Source organism: Protopterus annectens, chromosome 1.part0, assembly GCF_019279795.1.
Source record: "Protopterus annectens isolate FY-2018-M chromosome 1.part0, PAN1.0, whole genome shotgun sequence".
NCBI lineage: Eukaryota > Metazoa > Chordata > Ceratodontiformes > Protopteridae > Protopterus > Protopterus annectens.
The window spans coordinates 617,567,069-617,593,723 of NC_056725.1; the positions used below are offsets into that span (position 1 = coordinate 617,567,069).

At 43.1% G+C, this 26,655-nt stretch overlaps 1 protein-coding gene across 3 annotated transcripts in view; it reads left to right on the forward strand.

The window, feature by feature from the left end:
- Positions 1–26,655, forward strand: part of UBR2 (ubiquitin protein ligase E3 component n-recognin 2) — a 5,196,118-nt gene that overhangs the window by 522,271 nt on the left and 4,647,192 nt on the right. For all 3 annotated transcript variants that reach the window (XM_044061864.1, XM_044061881.1, XM_044061872.1), the window contains exon 6: positions 3,476–3,614. In XM_044061864.1, the coding sequence (XP_043917799.1) occupies positions 3,476–3,614 (139 nt within the window). The remainder of the gene's footprint in view (positions 1–3,475; positions 3,615–26,655) is intronic.

Sequence of the window (26,655 nt, forward strand, 5' to 3'; positions counted from 1 at the left end):
CCTTTTGAACCTGCTGCTTCAGTAGATCTCAAATTCTTGTCCTGGAAAACAGCATTCCTTGTAGCCATCACTTCTGCAAAAAGAGTTTCAGAGCTTCAAGCTCTTTCTGTGAAGCCTCCTTATTTGATTTTTCACCCAGACAGAGTGTACCTCAGGATCAATCCCTCTTTTCTTCCCAAAATAGCGTCAGAAACCAATATAAATCAATCCATAAATTTACCAGTTTTCTTCCCTAAATATCAGAATAAAGGAGAGTACAAGCTGCACTCATTAGATGTTCATAGGCAGCTTCGCTTTTATACTCCTAGAACAGCTGGTCATAGACAATCCGACCAGCTGTTTGTTTCCTTTGCCAAATTTAATTTGGGGAAAGCAATATCAAAAGTATCTCTATCACGCTGGATTTCTCAATGTATCCTATTGGCGTACTAAGTCTCTGGGAGACCCGCACCTGAAGGAGTTTGCGCACATTCCACTCGTTCCATCTCTACTTCTGCGGCCTTCAAGTCTAGAGTTCCATTGGATGATATTTGTTCAGCAGCCACTTGGGCTTCATCTCATACCTTTATTAACCACTACAAACTGGACGTGATTTCTAGAGGGAGAGCATCCTTTGGCTCTGCGGTACTTCGCAGTATCCTTCCATGATGGCCACCCAAGATTCAGGTAGCTGGCGACTCTGTCCCACAGGTTGCTGACAAATGAACTCCCTACTTCAGATTAAGAAGTTATGTACTCACCATAACGTTCCATCTGAGTAGGTAGCTCCATTCGTCTGCAACCATCCCCCCTTCCTTCCCCCTGGCCTTCTTCTGATCTTTTTAGTTGGATACCCGTTTTTGGGTATATATTGAGGGGCAAACTCAATCTGAGGTCATGGAGGTTTAGCAGGGGATTATGGGTGAGGGGAGGAGCTAGGAGCTCAGATCCATTAGCTTGAAACAAGTTGCCGGCTCGGATCTGATATCAGATCCAAGACCCACAGGTTGCAGACAAATGAAGCTACCTACTCAGATGGAACGTTATGGTGAGTACATAACTTCTTATTTTTGTTAGCTATTAATTCAGTTGGGAAGGTTGCAGAATTATGTGCTGTATCTTCTGAGGTATTTTAACATAGGTGGAGTTGCACTTAAAACTGGTTATTTTTTTGTCAGATGTTACTACTGAATTGAGTTGTAAACAGTGCATACATCTGTCTACTTTTTCAGATTATGGGTAATAATTGCACTGAATGGGTGTTCATTACCAGCATAAGTTATATGGACTGCCTGTAAGAAAAGATGATCAACTTGTTTTCTTTCATGTCTGAAATATAAGCTTTCCTTGCCAGATTGCCATCTGATTGTAGTTTTGCTGTGTCAAGCATGACAGGCTAAATAAAGTTCACTCTGCAAGAGCTGTAGTTGTTCTTGTAAACTGCTTCAGGAATGTAGCCCTTATTTATATCTGTGCACTGGCAGACATTACCAAATACTCTAGCATTACAAACTTGATCTCATTTCCAGATTCATCTTTGCTTTTGGGACTTCTCTTATCAAGACCATATTTTCCTAGTGGTCCATTCTGTAAGAAGCACTTGGGACTGTCCAGTGAATTACAGAAGATGGATGCACATCTGTCTGATGTGAAAGCAGGTGTACTTAGTGTCCACCTTCTCCCCACCTTTGCTTAGATCATGGATCTCCAACTCATAGCCTGCGGACTTCAGGCAGCCTTCAAACCACCATAATTATTGATGTAAGAAGCAACTACACTACTTTTCTAGCTACATGACCTGCACTTTTTACCTTGGAGATTGTAGCCCTTCACTGAATTTGCAAGTCCTCATACAGTACCAGTGGTTATTTGAGTTTGAGACTCCTGGATTAGATAGTGTTGTGTGTTTTTATGTAATCTGTCTATAGCCGGCTAGCCACAGATCTAAAAGGAAGAGCAGAGTGGTGTATTATAGAATGGGGAGAGGTACCAGATGTCCTTGGAAATTTTGGCTGGTTGAGTGGTCCTAGTGCCTGAAGGCCCTAGGCTAATAAGTTACTAAAAACTGATCATTTCCCACAGATGTACAGCTTTATGATAACTTCTTGTCTTGCTTACATGTGACTGTTTATCTCAGAAGAAATGGAAAATGTTCAGCTTCTGGAAAAAGAGAGGAATACACGAGTACATCTTTTAGTAAGCCAGATAGTCCAGTGTGCGTCTGTATATATGTATACATATGTGTGTGTGTGTGTGTGTATGTATGTATAGATATATATATATATATATATATATATATATATATATATATATATATATATATATATACACACGTGTATATATGTATATATATATATATATATATATATATATGTATATATGTATATATATATATATATATATATATATATATATATACATGTGTATATATACACGTGTGTGTGTGTGTGTGTGTGTGTGTATATATATATATATATATATATATGTATATATATGTATATATATACAGTGTAGTCTAGTTTATGTACAGTTTGAAAATAAAGCTGATGGAGCTGGCTGGTAGTAGTAGAAATTTATCTGTTATCTTTTGTTTCATATTTTTGAATCCCAGCTATTACTGTCAGCATACAGTTTCATCAGCTCCTACTCTTTGGTTCTTCAGGAGCTGACCTTCCTTTAGAAATTTAGTGCTGCAGGATTTGGCCTATTGAACTCTTTGCCTTTCTTACTATTGCCTGCCTAGGAGTTTTTTTTTCCACTGTTTTGTTCAAGATTTTTACCAGCTATTCTCTGCTGCTTGATGGCCCTTGTAGTATTGGTATACAGAGTAATTGTGGATACTTCCCACAAGAATCCTTCTTCATTGAGAACGCTGTTCTTCATCTCTGCCCCTCCCCCACCTTCTGTTTGTTTGGTATGTTCATTTGCTCCACAAGTCCAGTATGTGCAGTTATATCAGAATTAACATTTTCTATCCTTTATGCAGGGTTTGTTTTTCAGGTGCATATTGCCTCTGTTCTGTGGAAGCACAGCTGTACAGATGCTGCTCAGGTGTGACCTGCTGAGCTGGCTTGGTGAAACCATAGTGTACATAAGTGGGATGCCACTGTATCAAAACTGTGGGAGTTGGAGACTTTGAATTATGCTAGGGGATGGCTTTAAGGAAGGAGCTCATAGCTGTTAAACACCGCAGAGGGCCTTTCTGACAATCAGCTAATTTTAAGTGCTTGTAATTCACCTGCTAGCTGTGAGTTTGTCAGTGTGCAGAAACTGCTGATCAATTTGAACAATAAGTACATATTTTTCATTAAAAAACATTGATTTTCTTGAAGTTGATCATCTCAATTGCTCATTTTTTCTGGTGCCTAATTATTAATTTACTTACATCTTTGATAACCTTTGCTGCTTTGGTGTTGATGCTTGCTTATTTTATGCTTTACATTTTGTTATATTATGTTATTACACATTGTTTAAATGTTTTTTGATTTCTTTCCAGGGATAAAGGAGATACCTATTATTGTATGCTTTTTAATGATGAAGTCCATACATATGAACAGGTGATTTTAACCCTCAAGAAAGCTGTGAATTGTACACATAAGGAAGCTGTTGGGTATGCTACAGCAGTAGACAGGGAGGTAAGTATTAGTTTGAGCATTACTGAAACATGATGTGCTGAATGGATGTTGTGCTTGGTCACTGCTGAATTTGTTGAAGTCTTATTGGTAGTGCATAACAGACTCAAGTTTTCAACGGATCACTTTCTCATGGAAATAAAAGCCTTTCCCTTGCTGTAGGTCACACTCCATAATGTAACATCCCCTAAAGTTACCAGACCATTCAGCAAATACTGTGTTCAGTACTTGAACAGCAAACACTTTCCTGTGTATACTCTCAGATTACTTTACACATCAAGCTTTACCTGAAACATCAAAATGCAAACAGCTCCTAGTGTTTGAGGGATCACATGACTCTTGCAGTGTTAAAGGAGGACCACAGCTACAGACTCAAAAAACATGCTTATTTCATCATGTTTTGATGTTTCCTATATTTTAACACCATTCTGGGACTAGTTACAGTTTTTTTTTAAATATTTTTATACGTAATTCGGGGTCTAGCATATTGAAGTGATTTTGATTTTTTACTCATCCTCCAGGTATCCCACAATGTAGTGTTTGTCTTTAAAACATTGCATCATGCAGGCACCTTTGTTCCAAAATAGCTGTCACTGCATTCACTTTGCATGCATACACTGCTTTCTTTCTGTAGGGTTGCCACCCCAAAAAACAATCTGGAAATCAAACTGATACTCCGGTAGTCCGTATAACACTGTACAAACTCCGGTATTCTGTTTCAAAAAGGAAACAGACTATTGGAGTTTGTAAATCGGCTGATGTACTATGCTTTTTTTTTATTTATTTATTTAAATTTTTTTTTATATACAGAAAAGCATAGTAAATCAGCCGAAAGAAGGCAGCAGGAATGGAAAAAGAGGGCGCTCCTTGTCGAGTGATGTCATCATGACATCACAAAATGGGTGGAATGTGGGCGGGGATGTGTGGGATGGGTGGGGTTACTGATGACATGAGGGGCGTGGCTTTACTCCAGTTTTAACCATGGTGAACGGTGGCAACCCTATCTTTCTGTCAGAAAGTTTTAACTAACATTTCGTGCTCTTCAGTGACCACTTTAACACAAACCGTGATAATGCTGCAGAACAGACTTTAAAAGTGATTTTTACTGTTGCTTCCTTTTAGGCTAATTTGCAGTCTTTTTGGTGATGGTAATCTCCCCTCCCCTCTCCCTTCACACTTCACCTACCTAGCTGTCAAAGTGCTAAAGGTAATTTGAGCTCCTTACTCCTGTGAGTGACAGCTCACAGCTGGAGATCTGACTCATGGACTGTTTCCTTGTTCTATCCTTTTCCTTTTGACAATGGGACACTTTTTTGCTGTGTCACTGCCTCCTCCTCCTGTCCTGAAATTGCAATCCATGCTCTATAGTACTTAACAATGCACTGTTTGCCAGCCTTCCAAGTACCATTCCGAGGGCTTCCTGTTAAGCCCAAAACTCCAAGAAATTTTGACCACTATGGTCTAAAAAATAGAATAGTTAAAGGGCTTTACATTGTTTACTATTAAGATGCATGTTAAAGTGTCACATACTTCCTGACATCACCAGAACTTAAATCTTTTTAAAAGTTGTGACAGAACTGGCCACTTTATGATTACATAACTCGGTGTTATACTACATCATTTACCTATGATAGTAGTATTGACTGTATTTGCTCCCTCTCACATGTCACATGACTGTGTGGCTTGTCTGATTTTTCTGGAAGTCTTGCTGGTCCAGGTAAAACTTAGTTTCAGTGATGCCCAAAGTATAAACGCTCCACAGTAAGAATCAGAAATAAAGTACAGGTATTAAATCACTAAAGTATCATGCCACACTGTTTTCACAAGTCAGTATGCAGTGTTTGAGTCACTATTTTGTTTTGATCGCACTCTTCAGTTTTCCAAGAACTTCCTTGTGCATTTTGTACATTTCTCTTTAGAAGCATACCCCACTTATCCATTATGTGTATCCAGATATGCTTTACCTTTTCCCTTGCCTTTTTAAGTTCCCAGAAACCCCTGTGGACATTCTTTGACAATCCACTGTTAATTTTTACCAAGATGGGCTGTTTATTGCAAGAGCATCAAGGTGACTATCCATGAATTAAATAAACAGGATCCACTGCATGGACTGACTGGCATGCTGGGACAAAATGCATTATGTATTCCCTTTCTCTCCCTCCAGTGTTGGATAAGACCATACCTGTAAGATACAGCAGTGTTGGACACTGCATTCAAACATGCCTACTCTTACAAAGTTGATTGGCAGTGTACTATCCGAGCCCTGACATTCCAATACACATTTACTGACAGAGATGTAGCAATTCTTGTCACACATTTTGTCTTTCACCTTGCTTCCAAAACCTGTATTTAATTCTCTTCTATTTTAAAATAAAACTTGTATAAAAACAAAGCTTGCAATAAGTGCTACTTAAAGCAAATCCAGTGCCCCAAAAGCAAATCCAGTGCCCCAGTTCACTCCCTAATCAGCAGACCAGTGATGATGTGAATTTATTTTCAGTACAGTTAAGATGTTTGAACTACAAAGAACGGACTAGGTGTTCGTGGACCATGGATGCACTTCAGCTGACAGCCACTAACTGGCTATGTAGAACCATTACACAATTTAAGTTAGGTGTCAAATTTCCATTGTCTGCTAATGACAGTATTACAACTGTAGTGTATTGCTTTCAGTTGTGACTACACTAGAAAATTTTACGTTTGCTTAGAGGTCACATTGAAAATGGTGTAACAGTTTAATATGTTCGAAGTAAAGATTGCTACTTGCGAACAAAGCACACAGAATAGCATATTACTCCCTATATAAAGGGATATCCTGGCACAAGCATATCTTTCATCCCCATGCTTTGAAGAGTACTGTGGCCAAATGTTCTCTCAAATGCTTACCAGTTGTGAGGACACCAATTTGCTACATACTGAATGCAGCATTGCAAAGTCTAACATGACACTGACCAGAAATAAAAAGCCAATGGAGATTCCAAATTTCACAAGCTGGGAGTATCGTACAGTGCAACCTGTTAAACTTCAAGTCATATACAGTTGGAGACTAATGTTTACAAATATTCCTTCCCTTACCTTCTTTATCAAATAGTGCCAGGTAGTACTCCATCTTATCAATATGACTTCATATTGGTTCATGTTTGAGGTACATCTGTCCCAGTCTGTTCCAACCTTGCACACTACATCACTCATTAGGCAGTTATTATCAATGTTCATTATGAAGTCAGGATTATCCACGTGACACCACTTTGCAGTTCGACTCATCACAGTTGTTTCTTGCACAATACCTGTCAAAATAAGATAACAATGTACTCTTACCTATAATAATTCTTCAGCAATACTGAACTGCTAGTTACGCATCAGTACAGATGTACCACAACCCCAAAGTTATTCAAACATTGGTTTCCATGCACGCTGGCTTTTGGTTACAGTGTGCAAATGTGACAGTTAACACTGCACTATTGTGACAATCCTCTGTACCACTTCAAGGTAGTCAGCATCACAGAGGTCCACTCATACCACAACAGTACTTGGCAGCTGCAGCCAGAGCCACACTCACCACACCACTGTCATTCCACACCTGAAGTTAAGCAGGCGGCCACAAGCAGTCATCAGTTTTGGTCAATGCACACTACACACCTCTGTCTGCTTCTCATAGCTCATTCCTTAACATTAAAAAAAAAATTACAAAACTGCAGCTGCAAAAAGCTTACAAATTCCAGATATATGTATACTGCTGCACCATTCACACAACATGCCCCACCAGAAATGCTGCCACAGAACAGCCAAAATGCAAAGGTTAGCATTTGTTACATTGACCAACACATGCCATTTTCCCAGTTGCTCATAAGTCTGATTAATTTCTTACAAATTGATCATTTGCTTTTAACACAAATGCAGTCAGGTACATAAATGTCACCAGTGTCTACATACTTTTAGTGCTATTGCAATCTGTGGTATGTATTATTGGCTATGTGCATAAAAAACACACCAAAAACTAGGTGTATTCTGTAGATAAAAAATATGTTGTACTAACTCAGGAGGTACTCTAGCCAATACATACCTCCTTCCTTCACCATTATGTGCCTCACCCATTTTCACTAACATTAAGATCTCCCTAAGAGCTTTGCTATAACAAGGTATATAGATTTGCAGCCAGTCACTCCTACAACTCCCACCACTGCTCCACCCTCAGATATTTAAAATGCCTTGAGTTACCTCACTACCTCAAGTTCACCCAAATCCTCATTGCTCATAAAATGGTATAGAAGTCCTCATCCTCCCCAGCAACCAGCAGCATTAACCCTTACCTTCCTAATTGCCCTCTTCTCTTATCTGAGAAACATCTCCTTGAAGTCCATAAACCGAAAAAGTCTATTGGTCGTTGCCAGTAGACTTAGACATTACAAAAGTGAAACTAGCATCTTTCACATGTACTCAACATTGTAACTGCAATGAAATGTTGAAAAGGAAGCTTGCATAGTGACATACACTTACTTTATTTAGTTATTTATTTGACATTTGTTGACTGGGATAGTCCGACAGAGCAAAATCCCTTTTTCAGCAGAGGCCCGGGGAGAAAATCTCCATAGTACAACTAAGCAAGAAAAATTACAAGCTTGAAGTAGAATATAGTAAAAAAAAGTAGTCAGTAAAACAATTGAGCGACTGTCCAAAAGGCTCCACAGTACAAAAAAGCAAGGAAAATTATAAGATTGAAATCAAGTACAGTATAAAAAAAAAAAGTATGTATGCATGCACGTATACATATATATATATATATATATATATATATATATATATATATACATATATATATATATATACACATACATACACACAAACACATTAAAACAATTAAGTGCATGTCCATAACAGTATAAGTAAGGATAAACAGCGACATTTAATGTGAGTAGCACAAGCCAGTGCATTTTTTTGTGCTGGTCCCAAGCCCGGATAAATGGGGAGGATTGCATCAGGAGAGGCATCCGGCGTAAAAGTTTGCCAAGTGATATATGCGGATGACAGTACAGATTTACATACCGGATTGGTCGAGGCCCGGGTTTACAACGACCATCACCAGTACTGTTAGCCAACAGGGTGCTGGCGGAAATTGGGCTACTGTTGGCCGAAGGAGAAGAAGATGGGGAAGGCATGCCTGAAGGCAGGAAGACAAGAGAAAGGTTAGGAGTGTGTTAGTGAGGGTAGGAACTTTGAATGTTGGCAGTATGACTGGTACAGGGAGAGTGCTAGCTGATATGATGGACAGAAGGAAGGTTGATATATTGTGGGTGCAAGAGACCAGATGGAAAGGGAGTAAGGCTAGGTGTATCGGAGGCGGGTTCAAAATTTTCTATCATGGTATGGATGGGAGGAGAAATGGGGTAGGGGTTATCCCGAAGAGACAGTATGCCAAGAGTGTTTTGGAGGTGACAAGAGTGTCGGATAGAGTGAAGTTTATGAAGCTGGAAATTGATGGTGTAATGGTGAATGTTAGTGCATATGCTCCGCAAGTTGGGTGTACGATGGATTAGAAAGAAAAGTGAGTTGGATGAAGTGGTGATGACTGTACTCAAGGGTAAGAGAGTGGTGATTGGAGCAGGTTTCATTGGGCATGTTGGTGAAGAGAACAGAGGGTATGAGGAAGTGATGGGTAGGTTTGGTGCTAAGCAAAGGAATGCAGAAGGTCAGATGGCAGTGGAATATGCGAAACGGATGGACATGGCTGTGGTGAATACATATTTTAACAAAAGGGAGTCGCATAGGGTGACATACAAGAATGGAGGAAGATGCACACAGTTTGATTATATCCTATGCTGGAGGGCCAGTTTGAAGGAGATTGGGGACTGTAAAGTGGTGACAGGGAAAGTGTAGTTAGGCAGCATAGAATGGTAGTCTGTAGGATGATGTTGGTGAGCAAGAAGAAGAGGAGTGTGAGGGCAGCCAAGAGCGGCCTTAGGTCAACTGGTGCCCTTGGCAAAAGGGTTCCATGGCGCCCCCCAACACACCACCCGATGACCCCATCCTGGTCTGCCTTCAAGTAAATACTGGAAAATTTCCCCTTCTAGTGCGGCGCCCTAGGCGGCCACCTAGTTGGCTTATGCCTAAGGCTGGCTATGAGGGCAGCACCAAGGATCAAATGGTGGAAACTGAAAAAGGGTGATTGTGAGGTGGAGTTCAGGGAAGAGTTAAGACCGGCACTGGGTGGGAGTGAGGAGTTACTGAATAGCTGGGTAACTGTAGCAGAGCTAGTAAGGGAAACTGCTAGAAAGGTGCTTGGTGTGACATCTGGACAGAGGAAGGAGGACAAGGAGACCTGGTGGGGGAATGAGGAAGTACAGGAGAGTATACAGATAGAGGTTGGTGAAGAAGTGGTATTGTCAGAGAAATGAAGAAAGGAGACGGGAATATAAGGAGATGAGGCTCATGGCAAAGAGAGAGGTAGTGAAGGCTAAGGATAAGGCGTATGAAGTGTTATATGAAAGGTTGGACACTAAGGAGGGAGAAAAGGACCTATACCGATTGGCTAGACAGAGGGACCAAGCTAGGAAAGATCTGCAGCAGGTAAGGGTGATAAAGGATAATGAGGGGAACGTACTCATAAGTGAGGAGTGTGTGTTGAGCAGATGGAAGGAGTACTTTGAAGGGTTGATGAATGAAGAAAATGAGAGAGAGAGAGAGAAGGCTGGATGATGTGGGGATAGTGAATCAGGAAGTGCAATGGATTAGCAAAGAGGAAGTAAGGCTAGCTATGAAGAGGATGAAGAATGGAAAGGCTGTTGGTCCAGATGACATACCTGTGGAAGCATGGGAGGTATTTAGGAGAAATGGCAGTGGAGTTTTTAACCAGAGTGTTTAATGAAATTTTGGAAAGTGATATGATGCCTGAGAAGTGGAGAAAGTGTTTTGGTACCAATTTTTAAGAATAGGGGTGATGTGCAGAGCAGTATGGTTTCATGCCAGGAAAGAGATATACAGATGCGATGTTTGTTCTGAAAGTGTTGATGGAGAAGTACAGGGAAGGTCAGAAGGAGTTGCATTGTGTCTTTGTGGACTTAGAGAAAGCATATGACAGGGTGCCCAGAGAGGAGTTGTGGTATTGTATGAGGAAGTCGGGAGTGGCAGAGAAGTATGTAAGAGTGGTATAGGATATGTACGAGGCTAGTGTGACAGCGGTGAGGTCTGCGGTGGGAGTGACGGATGCGTTTAAGGTGGAGGTGGGATTACCTCAAGGATCAGCTCTGAGCCCTTTATTTGCAATGGTGATGGACAGGTTGACAAACGAGATCAAACAGGAGTCCCCGTGGACTATGATGTTTGCAGATGACATTGTGATCTGTAGTGAGAATAGGGAACAATTTGAGGAGACCCTAGAGAGGTGGAGATGTGCTCTAGAGAGGAGAGGAATGAAGGTCAACAGGGCTAAGACAGAATATATGCGTGTGAATGAGAGGGAGGATAGAGGAATGGTGAGGATGCAAGGAGTAGAGGTGGCGAAGGTGGATGAGTTTAAATACTTGGTATCAACCGTTCAGAATAATGGTGAGTGGGAGGTTGGTATAACGGTTAAGGTGTTTACCTTACAAACACAAGGTACAGGGTTTGATGCTTCCATGGGGCTGCACGTGCTTGGTGCGATAGAGAAAGATGCAGAGGACAGGAAGAAATGGAAACCGATGATTCGCTGTGGCGACCCCTAATGGGAACAGCCGAAAGAAAAAGTAGTAGGTATAGAATCCGGTAATAACTAAACACCATCAAAAGACGCATTAGATTTTCATCAATGTACAACTGTATAATTCAGTGCAGTTTGTTAGTAAGTTATAGTAGTAAGGAGGGGAGGAATGGAGAGGATAGTGAAGGAGAAAGGGATGGGTTCAAGTGGGATGATTGCAGTAACAGGTCCAGGTGCAGTTAAGATGCCTTTTGAGAGTTTTCTTGAATTCATGGATGTGGGTAATATTTCTGGCGGTCATGGGAAGCTTTTCTGTGAAAGAGCAGTAAAGTAGTTGTAGAGTTTCTGTCCAGTAGATTTTTTAGGTTTGTGAATCTGTAACAGACATGGGTCTGCACTTCTGAGGGATCGAGGAGGGCTTATAGAGGTAGACAAATGAGGAGATGCTAGGGCAGAAAAGAGGGCTTATTCTGGATAGTGGATAACGATAAGTTGCATAAGTAAGAGATGGTTTGGAAACTTTAGCCAAATGAGTATCTAGAGAGTGTGAAAGTGGTGTGATCTGGAGGGCAGATTAGTTGCAAGTCTAGTGACGTTTGTTGTAGGTGGTTTTGAGTTTGGAAGGTAGTGAGGATTGTAAGGTGGTTAAGACTGGGATCTGTAGAAAAGGATAGGGAGAAGGTATGCTTGGGCAAGTGAGATCTTGGGGTGAGGTGTGAGAAACATTTTGTTTCTTTACACTAGGCCAAGCTTTTGGTGGGTTTTCTTTAATACTGTGACATACTTGAAGGTCAAATTTAAGTTGCTTGTCTATTATTGCTCCAAGGAGCTTATTGTTGGTTTCAGCTATGAGAGTAGTGTTAAGGGAAGAGATGAGAAATGAGTATTTAAAATGATAGTGATTTTTGGGAGGAAGAGAAGTTTTGTCTTTTTAGGTTTAAGTACGAATTGGTTTAGTAAGCCATGTTTCAGTGAAGTTTAAAGATGTTTTTGTCAGAGTTAGCAAGTTGGTGGGGTTGTCAGCAATCAAGATGATTGTGGAGGTGTATGCATACTGTAGGAGGGATGACTGAGAACAGGATGTGTGAACTTGGTTAATAAAGATGTTAAAAAGGAGGGGACATAAAATTGAGCCTTGTGGGATGCTCATTTTGCTGGGGAGACAAGGAGATGGAGCAGAAAGCCTTTTTATGGATTGCCGTCTGTCTGTGAGGTAGCTGTTGATCCAGGAGATAAGTTGCTGAAGGAGAGGTGAGAGAGTTTGGAGAGGAGCATGGGGTGAGAGTGACTGTCAAAGGCTTATAAAAGATCTAAAAAGAGGCAGGACACTAGTTTTATTATCGTCTCTGGCTAGAGAGATGGAGTTAGTAAAGGAAATAAGTGCAGTCGTGGTGCTGTGGTGGGAGAGGAAGCCGTGCTGGGTAGGGATGATCAGGTTTTCTTGAGTGAGATGAGCAGAGATTTGTTTATGAACACAATGCTCGAGAATTTTGGGGAGATAGTATGGCAGTAGGTCGATAATTAGAGAGCTCTGCAGAATTTCTACCTTTGTGAATTGGTATGGTGTGGAATTTTTTTCCAGAGAGTAAGGATAGTGGCTTCACAGATTGAGTGGTTTATGAAGATGGAGACAGGGTATGCTATGGACTTAGCAGCAGCCTTTAGGAAGAAAGAGCAGGTTGTCAGCTGATGGGGGAACATGGTTTAAGTTTGAGAAGTTGTTTTGTAATATAGCTGTTTGGAACAGGATTTAGTAAGAATGGACTGATTTGTAATGGGGGATGGTGGGAGGTGTGGGGTTGGTTGGGTGGGAACTTTGCATAAGTTTGCTGATGTTATCTATGAAGTACGAATTGAAAATCGATGCAGTTTGTTGGTGCGAGTTATTGGAGTTGAGGGATTCCCTGGGTGGAGAATTTGGTTGACAGTATTCCAGAATTTTTTAGGGGTTCTGTAGTTTGGGTTGAGAGGTAAAAGTTATTTTTATCTGTGTGTGTTTTTTGGTTAGATTTCTAAGTTCCCTATATTTTTGGTAGTGTGTGGGAGATTTGGTCTTAGTCCAGAGTTTCCAGGTGGAATCTCTGTTTTGGATAAGAGACAGAGTTGAGTTAGTGAGCCAAGGGGAGCACGGTCATTTGACTGACAGTTCTGGGGGGGGGGTGGGGGGCAAGGGAGTCCATTGTGTTTAGGAAGATGGAGTTGAACTGGAAACAGCTTCATCTAGAGGTAGGGATGAGAGGAAGGACCAGTCTATAGCGATGAGAGAATTATTGAATGTATCAGGTTTGAAATTGGTTAGCTTTCAGCATTCTTTAAATTGATGAGGTTTAAAGAGGTGGGAAGAGAATCTTTGGACGCGTATAGGGGAGTGGTCACTGATGGACTCTGGTAGTGATTCAGGGTGGTGATAGAGATTAGGGTTGGAGACAAGAATCCAGTCATGGATAGAACTGGCATTAGTGTGTTTATGAAGAAAAGTGGAATAATAGATGAGCTGTACGTTGCCATATAGGTTTATGCTGGTGGTAGGGGAGTTAGAGATTAGGGGAAGCCGGTTGATAATATTGCCTAGTATTATAGTTTCATTAGCTATATTGTCAGACATCCAGTGTTGCATCTGTTATAATAAGGGTATGACGTTCTTCATGTTTCACTGTTGCAGTCATTACATTTGGGTTATCTGCCTGCAGGTAGCCCTCAGCCGGCCTGATTATCATAGTCTTGGATTCCTGCGTCGGACGCTGTCTCTACTTCCATGACATCAGGGGTATAAAACATGCAGCTGACCCCATTACATCAGTCTTTCTTGCCTCGCAGTGCCCAAAGCAGAAGCAGTTCGCAAGTGCCGGTCGGCCGACTCCTGAAATTTTCATTTTTGAGTTTCAGAACCGAAGTCTTCGAAAAAGCTAAGTACCCCGTTGGGGATCCTTTTTCTTGCTCTTAACCGATGTCAGTAAAAGTTAATAAATGTCTTACCTGTGGAAAGCAAATACTTCATAAAGATTTTAATTCGTACTACATTCCTTGCTTAGGCCCAGACCACGACGTCCCTCGCTGTCGGTTTTGTGCCTTATTCAATTTCTGAACTACTCGTCGTCTGTCTATTTTCGCACAGATTGTTCTGGTACTCAGTTTAACTACCCAGAAATCGCTTAAGTAAGCCATGCGACTGCAGATATTCTGAAAAAACGTAAGGATAAGACAGACCGCTTAGGTCCAAAACTGCCGACGATGCTTCGGTTAAGCTAGTCCCCAGTTCGCTGGTACTCCGTGAGGTGCTTTTGCAGCCCCTGATACCTGCTACTTTAGATTCGGAGGCCTCTACTGAGACCCATTCTGAGTCTGGTATGCCACAAGATGCTTCTTCGACTATGGAACTTGTGGATGTCTCTACCTTCGATGGCTCCGGAGCCGCTGTGCAGGAACTGGCCTCTGAGGGTATATTCAGGCCTACAGATCTGCATTTTAAACAGACGCCATCTTCTTCATCTAGGCCTAAAACTCGACCCATGCCTAGAAAACTGATGTCCAAACCACGTGGTCAGGCCCATATGCCTAAAAAGCAAATGCTTAGAATGGCTGAAGACCTTATTACTTTAATTAGGGGGAAGCCAGCCTTCCCCCTCTAAGTGACCTAGAACTGATTTTCCTTCTGATTCTTCTGATCAGGATTCTGAAATTTCTGTTTCTTCTGATTACCAGTATTTGCCCTTAACTACCTATGAGGATTCTGATGCAGAGGATTCCATTTTGTCTGCTTCCCCTCCAGAAGATTTTTCTTTTAGTGAAACCTTGCACACTCTTAGGGAGCATTTCCGCTAGGAAGGCCAGGTGACTCCAAAAAGAGGCTTAGGGAATTCTTACTCCTCCCTCAACTCAGGCCTTTAGCTATCCCTCCTGTTCTGGACATTGTAGATGATGCTTTCTTGGAATCTTGCCTGGCCCCAGACACTTTACCTCCAGCTCCCAGAAAACCTGACTGGTATTACAGAGTACCTGACTCGCACAAGTTTCTCTTCAAGAAAATCCTACTGTGGATCATTTCCTAAGGACCAAAGGGCATTAAGGCTACTGCTGCCAAAAATCTTACCTCCTCTGGTAGAGACTCTGGGGCCTTGGACAGAATGGGTAAGAAGGTATACACTTATGCTACTTTGGCTATTAGGGCTTTAAATTGCCAGTTTCATATGTTAAGTATCAGCAGCATATTTTGGGACTACTTATACAGAAAATTATGTTGATTCCTGACTGTGCTGAACATAAAGAATTACAGGGTTTAATGTATTCTGCTGAACAAGTTGATAAACATACTTTGCAATGTGGTTTTGACTCTTTAGAAGCATCTTGCAGGGCTGCTGTCACTGGGTCTGTACTTAGAAGGCATGCTTGGCTTAAGGAGCAAAACTTGCCAGATCATGTTAAAGCTAAATTACTGGATGCTTCCTTAAACCACGACCGCTTGTTTGACAACAAAGCAGAAGTCCTTAAAAAGATGGAATGGAGGAAAAAGTTAAATCTATGAAACTGTTAAAGATTTCCTGCAAGTACAGCCTCCCAGATTTAGTAGGCATTGGTCTTCGAAGAATTGGTCATTTCCAGTCTCTTCCAGGCCTTCTCAGTCCAAACCCAGGAACAGCAGACCACCTAGGTTACAGTCTCAGGCTACACACCGGCCTAAGTAGTGGGGGTCTCCTACTTCCAAATCTGGAAGTAGTAAGAGACCCCCTCTATGGAAAATGTCACAATGACTTGACCTTAACCCTTCCAAGCCCTGCTCAGCTGCCTGCTCCCTTAGGAGGAAAGCTCGCCCTGCATGCAAAAAACTGGGAAGTCATTACCCAGGACAAATGGGTTTTAAATATAGTTTTCCAAGAATACAGATTTCACTTCCACACCTTATCAACCCCAAACGGTTGGCCAGACCTACCCCCAAATCAGTGGGCAGAGGCTCAACAACAGGTTCTCTCTCTTCTAAGTATCAGGGCTATTCATCCTGTCCCAGCAGAAGAAAGGGGACAAGGTTTTTACTCGAGACTTTTCCTGGTATCCAGAAAAGACAGCTCCTGGCATCCTATCCTGGACCTCTCTATTCTAAACACCTTTTTGGTAATCCCAAAATTCAAAAAGGTAACACTTCAACAGCTGCTCCCTATGCTGAGCAAAGATGCCTGGTTGCCAACCTTAGACTTAAAGGAAGCTTACCTGCATATTCCAATAAGGGAATCTTGCAGGGAATACCTACGCTTCAGAGCAGGCTCCATGCACTATCAGTTCTCTGCACTTCCCTTTGGCTTATCTACTGCGCCCAGGGTATTCACAAAGTGTCTAGCTCCAGCCATTGCATTTTGCAGGCAGAGAAATATTCAAGTATACCCATACCTGGACGATTGTCTGATTCAGGCAGAAAGCCAGGACTTGCTACTAAAACATCTGGCATTTGTAAAGAAACTTCTAACCTCGCTGGGGTACACCATAAACGAAAATAAATCTCACTTAGTACCCTGCCAACAGATTGTATTCCTGGGAGCAAGCTTGAACACAACTTCCCAGATGGCTTTCCTCACACCAGAGAAACAAGTTTATTTGACAGCCTACTTCGAACTACTGGCCACAAAGACCCAGCTATCTGCAAGGAAAATTCTGCAAGCCCTGGGGTTCATGGCCTCTTGCATTCTACTAATTCCATATGGAAGACTGCATATGAGGAAACTACAATGGTATCTAAAAAGCCTACGGTGCCAACATTCTCAGGACCTGGAAACAATGATTCTTATCATTCCTTGTATAAAGACAAGAGTTCCTTTGGTGGGCAGAGGCCGGCCACCTCATCAAGGGGCTCCCTTTGTCTACCCCCTGCCACCCAAACCCTAACAACAGACGCATCAGACTATGCATGGAGGGCTCACTTGACAGGGCAGTGCATTCAGGGCAAATGGAACCCGAGTCGGATGCACCTGCATATCAGCCAAAAAGAAATGTTAGTTGTAGAGAATTCCCTGACCGTCTTCAAGGACCACATCCTTCCAGGACAATTATTGGTAAAGACAGACAACACCACAGTTACATGGTACATAAACAAGCAGGGGGGAACCCACTCGTGTACCCTCTCTGCAGACTAGCCATGGCTCTGTGGAACACAGCCTTGAGCTACCAAGTGCACCTACAAGCTCAATTCCTACCAGGCAAGCTAAATTCACTGGCAGACCTAAGCAGAAATCTCATGGACCCACACGAATGGAAACTGGAACCAAACATATTCAACCTCTTGAGGAACAAATGGGGGACTTAAGAAATGGACGTGATTGCCTCTCCCCAGAACTACCAATTGGACAAATTCTGCTCAAGGACTCCCCACAGTCAAGCTTGGAAAGTGGATGCCCTGTCCTTTACCTGGGAAAGCCTCTCTGTTTATGCATTTCCCCCTCTGCCTCTCCTCTCGAAGGTTCTGCTAAAGATCAAACAGGACAAAACAAGGACAATACTGATTTCACTAGACTGGCCACATCAGCATTGGTACACCCTCTTGCGCACAGTATGATACTGCTGGAGCCATGGCACCTACCCTCAGACACCTTCCCTGCTGTCCCAGCAGATGGGCCAGATTCTGCACCCTCAGCTTCAAACCCTGAACCTTGCAGCCTGGGTAACCCTTGAGCTCTCCAATAGCATCTTTCAGTAAGCAGGTGCTAGATGTTGTTCTGGAAGCAAGGAGGCCTAGCACTAGAAAATCTTGAGATGAAAAGTGGAAAAGATACTGATGTTCTTCATCTCACATTGCTGCAGTCCTTACACTTGGGTAGTCCGCTGTCCTCGGTCGGCCCGAATATCAAAGTATAAGGCTGACGTCGGTCAAGGCGCATTTGACTGACATCAGGACGTCAGGGTACAAATGCGCATGACCGACGTCATATCCTCAGTCTTTTTTGCCGCATGGTCCGATGCAGAAGCAGCATTGCAAGTGCCAGTTGGCGTTCTGAGATTTTTCGATTTCGAAGTTTCAGACCGAGTTCAAAGTTGGCTAAGTACCCCGTTGGGAATATTTTAGTTTTTCTTGCCTCAGTGATTTACCGGATGTCAGAAAAAGTCAATAATTGCATTTCTTGTGGGAAACAGATACCGCATAGAGATTATCATACTTTGTGTATTCCTTGCTTAGGGCCTGAGCACGACGTTGTTGGCTGTCGCTCTTGTGCTAGATTTAATAAACGCACTATAAAGAGAAGGTTGAATTGTGCAAGGTTAGTCTTTGGGAAGCGGTGCAATTATAAAATGCCGTCGGATGCTCCGACGCCCGCTTCTTTCAAGAAGCGCAAGGACAAAGCAGTTAAGCCTAGGCTAGAAGAACCGTCTGTACCGGACGCCGGTTCTTTAGAGGTGTCGGTGGAGCCGGTGGCTCCACCGGAGGTTTCTTTGTGTTCCCAGGGTGAGACTTTATTATTGCAAGATGTGGTCTCTCAGGAGGCAAGTCAGGCTGAGGGGGCTTCTCTGTTTACTATACTCCCTCCCTTCCTAGGGTGGCTAGGCCCTCTCCTTCTGTTTCAAAGGCTTCTCCCAGGGGCAGGCCAGGTTTAGCTTCAGTTGGTGTTACCCCTAGCTCTTCAGGAACTGTGCCCAAGAAGCATATGCTTAAAATGGCAGAAGATTTGATTACTTTGATTAGGGGTTCTATGCCCCTCCTGATAAGAGACCTAGGATGGAGCCTGAGCTGGGGGTTTTGAGCAGGCTTCAGATGTTTCAGAGTCTTGACTGAAGACTTGCAGGAGTACTCTCCTTATTCTGATTCTGATGTGGATGATTCTACTCCTTCTGCTTCTCCTCCTGAGGATTTTTCTTTTTCAGAAACTCTTCATTCCATGAGGGAGCATTTTAAGTGGGAAGGTCAGGACTTCTCTGAATCCAGGAAAAGGCTTAGGGAATTTTTGTTTTTACCCCAGCATAGGCCTTTGGCTATACCTCCTGTTTTGGATGTAGTGGAAGATGTTTTTACAGAGGCTTCTCTTAATCCTGATTCTTTGCTTCCTGCTCCTGTTAAACCGGATAGGTATTACAGGGTGCCTGAAGCTCATAAGTATCTTTTTAAGAGTCCTAGGGCAGACCCAGAAACTGTTAGCCAGGGGCCTAAAGGTGTTAAGGCTTCTGTTGTTAAGAATCCGGTTCCTGCAGACAAAGAGGCTAGGGCCTTGGATAGATGGGGAAAGAAAGTTTATACTTCTTCCACTCTTGCTATGAGGGCTTTGAATTGCCAGTTTCACATGTTGAAATACCAAAACTATCTCCTTTCACAATTGAAGTCTAAGGTTGATGCTCTGGCAGTAGGTATTGATTGTAAAGAGTTGCAAGATTTAGTACATGTTTCTGAACAGGTGGGTAAGCATTCTTTGCAATGTGGTTTTGATGCTGTACAGGCCTCGTCTAGGGTGGCTGCCACTGGGTCAGTTCTTCGCAGGCACGCCTGGCTAAGGGATCAAAACTTGTCTGAACATGTTAAAACAAGGATTTTAGATGCTCCTTTACAATCTGACGTGTTGTTTGGTCCTCCTGTTGAGGCAGTTTTAAAGAAAATGGAAGACAAGGCTAAGTCTATGCAGACTGTTAAAGATTTTTGCAGGTCCAGCCTCCAAAGTTTAGTAGAAATTGGCCTACTAAGGGGTGGACGTATCCTTCTTATGATTCCCAGTCTAGGGATAGATCTAGACGTTCTAGGGGCAGAGCTCAGGGCTCTTTCAGGCCTAGAACAGGGAGTTCTCCTGCACAGTCTTCGGGTGAGGGCAGGGGTCAGTCCTTTCGTAAACAGACCCAATGACCTACCTTTTCAGCTGCCAGAGCCTTCTTGTCTGGCAGCACCTTTGGGAGGAAGGTTGGCACTTTTCAAAGAAAATTGGAGTTTAATTACCCAAGACAGATGGGTATTGGATATCATACACCACGGCTACAGGTTTTATTTCCATACCTTGCCTCCTTTCAAAGGCATGCCAGACGTTTCTCCTCAACAAAGAATAGAGGCTCACAAGCAGGTTTCTCTGTTGCTCCAAATAGGGGCCATACAGCCGGTCCCTATGCCAGAAGTGGGCCTAGGATTTTATTCTCGCCTGTTCCTAGTACCAAAGAAGGGGAACACGTGGAGACCAATTCTGGATTTATCTATCCTCAACACTTATCTGGACATTCCCAAGTTCAAAATGTTGACGTTGCAGCAGCTTTTACCTCTGCTGGGCAAAGATCATTGGATGATAACTTTGGATCTCAAGGAGGCTTACCTTCATGTTCCTATCAGACTAAGTTGCAGGAAGTATCTGCGTTTTCGAGCTGGGACTTCTCACTATCAGTTCTCTGCATTGCCCTTTGGCTTATCTACTGCCCAGAGTGTTCACGAAAGTTCTGGCTCCAGTGATAGCTTTCTTCAGGCTAAAAGGAATACAGATCTATCCTTATTTGGACGACTGCCTGATTCTGGCTCAAGGAAGGGAAGAGCTTCTTCATCATTTGGAATATGTGATAGCAGTGCTAAGATGCCTGGGGTATTCTGTGAACGAAATAAAGTCCAGTCTAGTACCCTCTCAAGACATGTGCTTTCTGGGTGTGAGACTGAATACAGCATCCCAGATGGCCTTTTAACCCCGGACAAACAAAAGAGTCTATCCCTTTACTTCCATCAACTATCTCATCAGTCCGGGCTGACTGCAAGGACAGTCCTTCAAGCCTTAGGGTTCATGGCATCTTGTATTCTGGTGCTTCCCAATGCCAAACTGCATATGAGGAAGCTACAATGGTATCTCAAAATGTATGGACACAGCACTGCCAGGATCTGGACACTGTCATTCAAATAATACCTTGCATTCAAAAGGAATTTTTGTGGTGGGCTCAGGAATGTCACCTAAACAAGGGACTCTCTGTGACCCGGCCAGAGGCGAGTCAGATTTTAACGACAGATGCCTCAGACAAAGCTTGGGGAGCTCATCTAAATGGAAAGTGGATACAAGACAAGTGGCCTGCCAGACTTACAACATCTACATATCAACATGAAGGAGATGTTAGCAGTCCAGTTTGCATTAATAGCTTTCAAGGAGTTACTTCTTCCAGGGCAGGTGTTGATTCTAACAGACAACACAACTGTCATGTGGTACATCAACAAGCAAGGGGAACATTCTTATCCTCTATGCAGGCAAGCAATGATTTTGTGGGAGACTGCTCTCAGTTTACAGCTCAATCTTCAGGCAAGGTTTCTGCCAGGAGCACAGAACTCCTTAGCAGATGTGTTGAGCAGATTTAATTATGGATCCCCACGAGTGGAAATTGGATCCTCATGTATTTCAGAAATTGACAGTGTCTTGGGGAACTCCAGACATAGATCTGTTCGCTTCTCCAATAAACCATCAGCTGCCAAAGTTTTGCACAAAAAGGTTTCATCCCACAGCTTGGAGAGTGGATGCTCTTTCTTTCAATTGGAGCAATCTTCATGTGTATGCCTTTCCACCTCTGCCTCTCCTCCCAAAGGTACTTCTAAAGGTCAGACAGGACAAGCCAAGGATGATTTTAATAGCTCCGGATTGGCCTCGACAGCACTGGTACCCATTACTGAGAAGTCTGGTACGGAAGCCTCCATGGCCTTTGCCTTCGATTCCACACCTGTTGTCACAGGAGGACAGCCATTTGCTCAATGTCAAGCTCCACTTTATGCACCTAACAGCCTGGCATATTCTGTTTTGAACCGTAGTGGGCCTCCACTTCCTCAGCAAGTTTTGAATGTTTTTTTGGAAGCTAGAAGGCCTAGTACAAGGAAAGTGTACACAGACAAATGGAAGAGATTTTTATTTTGGAGTACAGCAAAAGATTTTGATGTTTCTGAGCCTAATTTGTGTGTGGCTCTTCAATATCTTACTGAGTTACTGGACAAAGGTTTGTCTTTCTCTTCTATTAAAGTTCATGCTGCAGCAGTTTCAGCTCACTATGATTGCGACCCACCATTGTTTTCTCATCCTTTGTTCAAGCAATTTCTTAGAGGGGCAAAGAATATAAGACCCCCGAAGAGCTCCTACTCCTGCTTGGGATCTCAATTTTGTGTTGGAGAAACTCACTCTACAACCTTTTGAGCCTGCAGCTACTTCTGAGTTGAAATATTTGTCATGGAAGACTGCTTTTTTGTTGGCCATTACCTCTGCAAGAAGGGTTTCTGAATTGCAGGCCCTTATGGCGGTTGAGCCTTTCTTGATTTTCCATAAGGATAGGGTATCATTACGTACTAATCCTTCCTTTATGCCTAAGGTGGTTTCTAGTGTGGCTTTAAACCAAACTATTCATTTGCCTACTTTTTATGCAAATCCCCAAAATAAAGGGGAAAAGATTTTGCACACTTTAGATGTACACAGGCAGTTGCGTTATTATTTGGACAGAACTAAAGGGTTCAGGCAGTCTCAGCAGTTGTTTGTTTCTTTTGCTTTGAGTTCTCAGGGCAAGCCTGTGTCAAAACAAACTATTTCTAAGTGGATTGGGTTTTGCATTTCTTTCTGTTATTCCCATCATGGCAAGGAGGTTCCAGCTGGGATTAGGCCTCATTCCACTAGGGCTACTGCCACTTCAACAGCTTTTTTGAGGGGAGTGGCAACCAAGGATATTTTGGAGGCAGCTACTTGGAGTTCCGTGCATACTTTCTCTAGGCATTATCACCTGCCACTTTACTCTAAATCCAGGGCTGGTTTTGCCACTGCTGTTTTGCAGGGCATTTTGGCAGCTCCTGCTTCCTTGTAGTTAGCCATCCTCCCTTACCTCTGCTTTGGGATTCTACCCAAGTGTAAGGACTGCAGCAATGTGAGATGAAGAACATAGTACAGTTTTGTACCTACCATAAATGTAGATGTTCGAAGATCCACATTGCTGCAGTCCAATTACCCTCCCTCCTTCCCTCTGTAGTTAGAGGTGGTTGTGTGGGTTGGGTTGTACATATTGTGTATATTGTATATATTGTACATATAGTTAGTGCAAGGGTGGTTGGTTGTTTGTTTGCTGTCTTTTGGTTTTGACCTTTATTTTTAGGGTCTTCTGACATCTGGGGCAAGAAAAGACTGAGGATATGACGTCGGTCATGCGCATTTGTACCCTGACGTCCTGATGTCAGTCAAATGCGCCTTGACCGACGTCAGCCTTATACTTTGATATTCGGGCCGACCGAGGACAGCGGACTACCCAAGTGTAAGGACTGCAGCAATGTGGATCTTCGAACATCTACATTTATGGTAGGTACAAAACTGTACTTTCTTGGTGCCAAACTCAGTGGATGGGCACAACAGTACCTCATATTTTTCCGTACTTAACAGAAGTGCTCCACAAGGGCCTATCCTTCTCGATCACTAAAATTCATGCCTCTGCCATTACAGCACATTATAATATATTGAACCCATCCCTCTTTTCTCACTGCCTGCTAAAGCAGTTCCTCAGAGGGGCCAAAAATTTAAGACCCCCCCCCCAGACGAGCCCCTACTCCAGCCTGGGACCTTAACTTTGTATTGGAAAAGCTCACTCTCCCGCCATTTGAACCAGCTGCAACTTCAGAGTTGAAATTCCTTTCTTGGAAAACAGCCTTCCTTCTAGCCATCACTTCAGCAAGAAGAGTGTCTAAATTACATGCCCTCATGGCAGTGGAGCCCTTCATTATCTTCCATGCAGACAGGGTTTCCCTCAGGACCAATCCTTCCTTTATGCCCAAGGTGGTGTCCCGTGTGGCCCTAAACCAGTCCATTCATTTGCCTACTTTTTTCCTGAATCCACAAAACAAAGGTGAACGAATACTGCACTCTTTGGACCTGTACAGACAACTTAGATTTTATTTGGACAGGACCAAGTCTCTCAGAAAATCTGAACAGCTGCTAGTTGGCTTTGCTGCAGGGGTAGAGGGGGAAGGCCCTTTCAAAGCAAACCATTTCTAAATGGATAGTCCATTGCATTCATTTCTGCTGTAAGCACCATGGAAAACTACCCCACAGGGGATAAAGATCACATTCCACCAGGGCTGCATCTACCTCTGCAGCCTTTTTCAGTGGAATCCCTACCAGGGACATCCTAGAAGCTGCTACCTGGAGCTCTGTACATACCTTCACCAAGCATTACCACATGCCTATTTTTTCTAAATCCGGAGCGGTTTTTCCACTGCAGTCTTGCAGGGCTTAATAGCTGGTCCTAATGCTCTCTAAATTCTTCCTCCCTTCCTTAGCTTTGAGAATCAACCCAAATGTAATGACTGCAACAGTGAAACAAGAAGAACATAGTACAGGTGTTCATCATGTTACCCTGCAGCAGTCATCACTCTTGGGTTATCCTGCCGTCAGGCGGTCCCGCAGTCTGCCTGAATTCCGAAGTCTTGATCCGGCGTCGGTTGCTGTCGCTTCTTCCCTGACGTCAGTGCGCCAGGGGTATATAAGAGGCATCCAACGCCATTTTCTTCAGTCTTTCTTGCCGCGCGGTGCCCGAAGCAGAAGCAGTTCGCAAGTGCCGGTTGGCCGACACCTGAGATTTTCAAATCGAATTTCAGTCCGAAGTCTTCAAAGCTAAGTACCCCATTGGGGAACCTTTTCGTGCCTCAGTCAGATGTCAGAAAAAGTTAACAATTGCATTTCTTGTGGGAAGCAAATACCTCATAAGGACTTTCATTCTTATTGTATACCTTGCCTAGGCCCAGACCACGACTTCACTGGTTGTTGGTTTTGTGCTAGGTTCAATAAGCGAACTGTAAAGCGACACTTTGATTTCGCACGACACTACTTCAGTAGGAAGTTTAATTACACTATGCCGTCAGAGCAACCGACTACCGGCATGCATAAAAAACGCCAAGATAAAGACGGGTAGCCTAGTTCCAAGCCAGACTCCGAGGGCTCGACTGGGCTGGTCGCCGGTTCTCCGGTTTTCATTGAGGTGCCTACGCAGCCCCTGGAGACCGCAGAATTGGAACCCCAGACTGCTTCGGATTCTCAGTCAGAGTGTTCTAGGCCGATGTAGCCATTTTCTTTAGGCCCTACCGACAACATTGCAGAAGGAGAAGCTAGTGCTGTGGAAACACCTTCGGTTTCAGAAGGTGTCTTCAGACCGACTACTCTCACCATAAAATCTTATGCTAAGCTTAAGACTCCTCTAAAACCAAAAAAGACTGCACATCAGTCTCCAGTTCAAGGCCCCATGCCTAAGAAACAGATGCTTAAAATGGCTGAAGATTTGATTTCTTTAATCAGGGGTTCCCAACCCCCCCCCCCCCGACAAAAGGCCTAGACAAGAGGAGGATTATGCCTCCTCTGATCAAGTGTCTATTTCCTCAGGCTCCTCTGAGGAACAGGATTACTCCTTTCCCCCTTATGAAGATTCTGATGCTGAAGATTCCATTCCCTCAGCTTCTCCCCCTGAAGACTATTCCTTTGGGGAAACCTTACATACCATGAGGGAACATTTCCATTGGGAGGGTCAGGACTACTCTGACTCAAAGAAAAGGCTCCGAGAGTTTCTTTTACTCCCCCAGCACAGACCACTTGCTATCCCTCCAGTTTTAGACCGTGGATGATGTTTACTTAGAATCTAGTCTAAATCCAGATTCTTTGCCTCCTGCTCCAGCCAAACCAGATAGATATTATAGAGTGCCTGACTCACACAAATTCCTTTACAAAAGTCCTGTTGCTGACCCAGAGACAATCTCCCAGGGTCCCAAAGGGGCTAAGGCTTCTATGGCTAAAAATCCTGTACCCTCTGAAAGGGACACCAGAGCACTAGATAGGTGGGGGAAGAAGGTTTACACCTCAGCTACTCTAGCTATGAGAGCACTAAATTGTCAATTTCACATGCTTAAATACCAGCAATTCCTAATGTCTCAAATAAAACAAAAGAAGAGCACGCACCCTCAACAGTCTGAATTCAAGGAAATGCAGGATCTGTTGCATGCAGCTGAACAGGTGGGCAAACATACTTTACAATGTGGATTTGATTCCTTGGAAGCTTCCTGTAGAGCAGCTGCTACTGGGTCTGTTATACGTAGGCATGCTTGGTTAAAGGAACAAACTCTGCCTGATCATGTTAAAGCAAAGTTACTAGATGCACCCTTACAACAGGATGTCTTATTTGGGGTTAAAGCAGAAGAGGTTTTAAAGAAAATGGAGGATAAGGCAAAATCTGTGCAGACAGTCAAAGATTTCTTACAGGTACAACCCCCACGCTTCAGCAGAAATTGGCCAAAAAAAAATTTGTCCTTTCCAGCTTCTGACAGACCACAGAGGGGTAAATACAGGCGCCCAAGGGGCAGAGGACAAGCACAAATCCCTTACAAACCTCACCAATGGGGCACTGCAACACAGAAGGGAGGAGAAGACAGGTCCCAAACTACTAGAAGGCAAACACAAT